Raw genomic sequence first — 6479 nt, 5'->3', positions numbered from 1 at the left:
GCAAATGGAGTTTGAAAAGGGGTCGGTCGGGGAGATTGATGGAAATTTTAAGAATGGGACATTAAAAATTAAGAAAGGGTCAATTGGATGCTCTGGCTTTTGTCTGTGTTGTGTGTTTGTGTGAAAGTTGAAATGGGTAGCCTTGTCAAACTTCCACCCAAAAAAGGAGGGTCTTTTGAGCTGTTCCTTGGTGTTCTTTTACTATTATTTTTAAATTTTTATTTTACATTTTATATAAATATTTTTTTCTAGAAAAAATTTATTCTTAAATCGACAAATAATTGAACAGGTGACTTGAATTTTCTGGAACAGGTGAAAAAAATAGGAAGTGGTTTAAATAGGGCTTGGGCCCTCAGGTGGGTGGATGTGGGCCAAGTGTTAGGCTTGGCCCAATTTAGGACCCTTGTGGCCCAACCAAAGGCTCAGGTTGGACCTGTCTGTATGGGCTCAAAGATTTAATGTAGCGCCTAAAGCCCAGCACCCGAGCTCACGAAGCTTAGGGTTATTTTAATTTTTCATTAAGTTGTTTTAGATTCACGATACTAATAATATTTCGGTATAAAATGATATTATTCCTAAAACCTTCTCACATTAAATGCTAATTGCACATTATTCCATAAACTAAGATAATTACCACATTCCAACTCAAGCATTTATAATATTCAATATCACACCATTTTAAAATGCCTCGATTCTCAAATTCAATGACCAATGAGGGTAGCTTATTTTAGATTTTTTTTTTCCCTGTATTTTAGTCTCCTTATTTTGGAATAATATATTTTTATCTTTTAAAATATTGTGTTGTCCCTTTGTTATATATATATATATATGTATAGTCTAAAGTAGTGTGCATGTGGGAGGGTATATATATATATATATAGTCTAAAGTAGTGTGCATGTGGGAGGGTAGGAGGTTGTATGCATAATCCATGAAACGTGGATATAAAGATAGGAAATCAGCCAATCAGGAACCTCAATCTATCCACGTGTCACTGTCTGAATTTGAAAATTTTCCCATTAATAATAATAATAATAAAAATCCTTCGGATAGAGTAACAATGAATGAACCAAAACCCTTTCCTCTCCTTGTCAACGCCTCCCCTCACAACACCCATTTCACATTTGCATCGCAGATTGATACAGAGAGAGAGAGAGAGAGAGAGAGAGAGAGAGAGAGAGAGAGAGAGTAAAGGGGTAGAGTAGGGAGGAATTGTCTGTGAGGCCATCCATGGCAACTGCTTATGCGGCGGCTGCACCACCCACTTCCATGGCGGCGGCCACTCTGTTGACCCCGCGTGTCCCCTCCGCCACCCGCTGCGCCGCCTTCCCGTCCCTTCCTCCTCCGCCTCCTCGCTTCTGCGCCACCTCTTCCCGTCCCTCTTCTGTCGCACCCATTTCAGGTATTTCCCCAATTAGTTAATGCGCTGCCTCATCCTCAAAGGCACAACTTTTTTGCTCAACAATGGTTAATTTGTGCCTTTTTGTGTTTCAAATGCCTCCTCTTCGTTAATGAAAGCGAGAAGGTTTTCCCGAATTGACACTGGATGATACCCTTTTTGTTTTGTTTATTTGCATTTTTCTGAATTCTAGTCCCAAGTTCGACGGAGCCTAGCTGTGTGCTTTGATTCATGGTTTCCTTTGTTTTATTGATTATTTTTCCCCCCTGGTGGTGGGATATGGGCAATTTTCATTTTAAACTGTGGCTTCGTAATTAAGGTTGTTTTCTATGTACTTTTGCTGATTTGTGGAACATATAATGCTTGAAAGCAACAATTTGATTTTGAGTTGATGTGATGGATATGAATTAATCAGTCTAAACAAATGCAGCAGCAAGCTACTGTTTGTTCCTGGGTCAGTAGCAACTTTTCAAGAAAACAAAATTAAAAACAACTTACTTAAACAAAAAACAGTTCTATATTAGTTATGGAGAAACATCAATCCTAAATGGCTTGTATGCAGCATAGTTTGCACTATTATTATTATTATTATTATTATTATCTTTTTTTAAGACATAAACTATTAAGAATGCAGACTATAAATATACATGAAAATGAAAATAAAAATACATGGGCAAGAAAAATTACATAAAGACAGATGAATTGTCAGAAGTCATATTAATTTTAGTACTGCCCTGTTCCCTCTCTGGTTGTGGTTCTCCTGGCAAGCTGTGAATATTGCCATGCTTCTATCCCTTGTCAGTATAAATAAGCTCCGTGGCCTCAATGGTTTTCTAGGTATAGAAATGCCTCCTGTTTTACTTGTCTAACTTCATAACTGAGAACCTCTGGGGAATTGGAAGGTGGGAAAGGGCTGGAAGCTCCAGATTGCCAATTTTATTGTTACCTAAATATTTGTAGCATCTTTGGAGACTATGCATGTGCTTATTTATAAACCACATTTGGAGTGTTTTCTCTGTTAGAGATAATCAGAAAGCATTACAATTAACATCTTCAGTTTTTAGATGAATTGGGTCTCTTTGGGCAAAGGTCTAGAGTTCTATCCTAACCCCCGTCATTCTTCTTATTTAATTAAAATTTCGGTATAAGGCATGGTGGTTGTGGTTTCTCCACACTTCAAGTCCAATGGGCTTGTGCAAAATCGTTCTTGGGGCTTCATCTAACAACATGAGCTTTTAGGAGAATTCCTTCTTTGGCAATCTACAAAAATTTTGGTTCTGCATGTTCTACCCCGAATCTCTTTTGAGGCTAAATCAGCCTTTTGCATCTAGGATCAAGCATGTGAGGTGAATTGGTAATGGCATTGTGTTTATGGATGTTAGCAGGAAGGAATTATAGTGCAAAATTTTAGCTATTGTGAAAGGGAGAATCTGGTGGCTGATGTCCATGATGATGAAATGTGTTACTTCAGGAATAGATCCCCTAAAAGATTTAGCTGTGTATACTATGTTGCATGCTGCTTAAGGAATATGTACTCCTATATTTATATGGAGTGGAGTTTGAATCTGCAGAAAAACGGATCTTTAGGAGCATCACTTTAATGTCATTCAAACATGTGTCAAATGTGGTGGAAAATTTTCTGAATTAGTTTGTTGCTGTGAATCATTGTTACTTAGAATGATATCATGTAAATTATGGTGAATCTAGGTGTCAAGTAGTTCTAATGTGGATAAAAAGAAGTGTGGGGTGACAGTAACACCATGCACTTGGATCTTGCAACGCTTTATTTGGTGATATGGTGGCTTTATTTTCACTGTTTGTACTCATGAAGGATATGGACATCAATATGCATAAAAATGAAGTTCTTAAAGCTAGCATACTTGGGCAACGAATCATTGTGAGAATGCCAATGTATTTTAAGATATGAAAGAATGATGTTGTAAAATTTCTGTCTTTAATTGGGGAAGAAAAATTTGGGACACCGTCAAATGGATTCTACTTGACTTACATTTGATAAAGATAAGCTATTGAGTTTGAAAAGGCTACACAAAAATTCCTTCATGTGCCTCCTATTAACCCTACCTCTCTTAAATTATTTTTGTTTTAGATGTGCTTGGACAATCAGTGAGGATCAGGTGGGTTCTGTCACCAATTTAACTCTCAAGTGCATCATACTTTATTACATGTGGCTGGAAATTCAAGTTTCCTATATTCATAAAAAGTTGATCAATCTTGTAATAACCAATTGATACACTTGGATTGAAGGGAGATCTCATGCATGTCAAGCATACGATGTCGCTGTTGTGATTGGATCGCTGTTATAAATTAGGAGTTGCTTCAAAGGATGCCAATTCAAGTTATATTTATCATGAAAAAAAATGAACTTACATGAAATTGGAATCATAATTATCTCCATCTTATTGCAAAAGTTCACTTATGATTTTCCTGTTCTCTGTGGACCAGAGCCTCGCAGGTTTTCATTGCTCCTGGTTAGAGCAACTTCCTCAGAAGAAACATCTGGTGCTGTTGATGCTGGAGAGTTATTTGAAGACTTGAAGGGGAAGGTTAGAAACAAAGCTGATATAGGTTGCATTAAAACCAGTGCTTGTCATTTCTCTTCTGCAATGTGTTTTCTGAATGTGTTTGTGCTCCATGTTTCCATTTCTTTCTAATACATACCATACATTATGTTACCATCAATAGTGGGATGCAGTTGAAAATAAGTCTACAGTAATTCTTTATGGAGGTGGGGCAATAGTTGCAGTTTGGCTATCTTCAATTGTTGTTGGTGCCATCAATTCTGTCCCATTGGTATGTTCTTTGATTTGATGAAATGCCTACGTCAATTTTTGAAGTTGGGTTAAACGTATTATTCTCATCATTTTTTCTTTGCATCCCCATTTTTACCAGCTTCCGAAGATCATGGAGTTGGTAGGACTTGGATATACAGGCTGGTTTGTGTACCGGTACCTTTTGTTCAAGGTAAAGATCATGACATTCTTTAAATTTATGTGTCACTTGGACTAAAAGGATTATCATTTTATAGCACATATGTTTAGTCATTAGACTGGTAACCCTTATGAATGTTTCACATGAGCTTCTCATTTAGCTTGGCATATGATTTTTACAATTTCCAATTTCCCTACACACTCTAAAATTTCGCTTTTAGAAATTTGAATTGACTTTTGTAGTATGTCTCATGTGCTATGCCCCCTATCTCAAAGCTTCAACCTTGATTTCAGCATTAAACTCAGGTTTAGCAGACGTCCAAAAATTTCCCACAAGCTTATGTCTCGTGTAAAATTCAACTCAACTGACAACAGAAGCATCTTTCCAATAATTTCTTCTTCTTCCTAAGCTAGTATAATATTGTGTTAAAAGTATATTTTTTCCCTAAGTTGCTATATAAGCTTGTGACCATATTGCTTTTGTTACTGACCATATAAATGCTTGTAACAAATGACATTTTGTTCTCAGTCGAGCAGAAAAGAATTAGCTACGGACATTGAAGCACTAAAGAAGAAGATTGCTGGAACAGAGTAGACCCACATGATTGGGTGCCTACTCTAGTTCTTTGTATGTCTGTTTTTGAATTCCATAATGTAGAGTTCTGCTGTGTTATAGTGTTCTTGTAGAATTGTATTTCCCAAGCTCATCTGCGGAATAAGATTTGGCGATTTTTATTTACGTCTTGCTCAGGACAGATAAAATATTGTGAAGGCCACTTCTGTCATTGAAATTGAAAATAAGATGTTAATGCTCAAAACAAATGGCAGCGTGTTGTTAAGTTGGCATCAATTGTCCTGTGGCCAAAGCAATAGGGTGTGTAGGTAATGAAATGCACATGTTGGAGATGATGTTACATTATCATTTGACACTAATCTTATTAAGTTTTTTTTTTTTTTTCTTTTTTTAATGTTGACAAAGATTGTTCTATCTATATCATACCATATGATTTTTTTTTTTAAATCACTGCTAAGAACAACATGATCTTCAATGTCAAGTATCTACACGACTGTTTCTAAGAACAATGATCTTTTAGCAAATATATTATAAATATCTTTTCAAAATAAGCATAATCATATTAAGATAGGATTAACATAGATTAATATCGAGTAATTACATTATTATTTTCAGTTTTGTAGAGTGAAAATTGAGAATATTTTTAATGTGGAAATGGTGTGAGAACTCAAGTTATCCCTTTTAGAAATGCAAGATTCCTACTGAAGTGAGGGGTTCCAAACATAGGTTGGAAAAGGGAGTGTGAAATCATAGAATAATGGAAATTGTAGAAAAGAGTGGGGTGGGAAGGGAGAGCAGTGACTAGAAAAATAGATGTGTGTGTGTGTGTGTGTGTGTGTGTGAGAGAGAGAGAGAGAGAGAGAGAGAGAGAGAGAGGCAATTAAAGATGAGGAAAAGAAAGATAAAATGACACCAACGCCAAAACTAAATTATTTGGTTCACTTTCCTAAATGCTTAATTTTGAAAAGATAGGTAAAATGACACCAACGCCAAAGCTAAATTATTTGGCTTTCCTAAATGCTTAATCCTGAATATTTAGCCAATATTAAAAACTTAAATCCCATATGTTACAACTTGACTTTCAATCTTGCAATCTTCGACAATGTCCTTAATATAGTTCAGATTTTGGACCGAAAAATATAGGAACTGCGTACTAAGGACATACTATTGGTGAAAGTGTTGTGATAGAATCACGTAGTAAAAGAGGCTTCTTGAGAATTAAAACCAGAAATACGAGGCTTCTTGGGAATTAGAACCAAAAATACGCTAGAAGTACCCACAACTTTTCAGAGAGACTCAGCATTAGACAATTCAGTACGGCGGCACAGGTAAGTGTTGATTTTGTTTGCAGGTTGGATAAGGTAGGTTGTGTAGTTTTGTCAGTTATTTACGGTTTCGTATATGAATTATCTTTGGGAGAGTTTTGTTTGATATTGTAATCTCCCAAGGCATTGTGTAACCATGGTATTCCTTCGCCACAAGTGAGAGTATTTAATAAACTTGAGACGGGGCCACTATGTGGTGGCTACCGACTCTTCTGTAGAGATGGATTGTGAATTA

General features: G+C 36.2%; 1 protein-coding gene across 1 annotated transcript; it reads left to right on the top strand.

Moving 5' to 3' along the window:
- The first annotated feature begins 1045 nt into the window (after positions 1-1045).
- On the top strand, positions 1046-5084 carry LOC131166455 (protein CURVATURE THYLAKOID 1A, chloroplastic). The gene is made up of 5 exons (XM_058125045.1): positions 1046-1400; positions 3861-3961; positions 4101-4208; positions 4308-4379; positions 4875-5084. The coding sequence occupies exons 1-5, from the start codon at positions 1229-1231 to the stop codon at positions 4938-4940; spliced, it is 519 nt and encodes a 172-aa protein (XP_057981028.1). The 5' UTR covers positions 1046-1228; the 3' UTR covers positions 4941-5084.
- Positions 5085-6479: the final 1395 nt, after the last annotated feature.

Source organism: Malania oleifera, chromosome 10 (assembly GCF_029873635.1).
Source record: "Malania oleifera isolate guangnan ecotype guangnan chromosome 10, ASM2987363v1, whole genome shotgun sequence".
NCBI lineage: Eukaryota > Viridiplantae > Streptophyta > Magnoliopsida > Santalales > Ximeniaceae > Malania > Malania oleifera.
The sequence above is the reverse complement of the archived record's forward strand: the minus strand, read 5'-3'. Positions and strand labels throughout refer to the sequence as shown.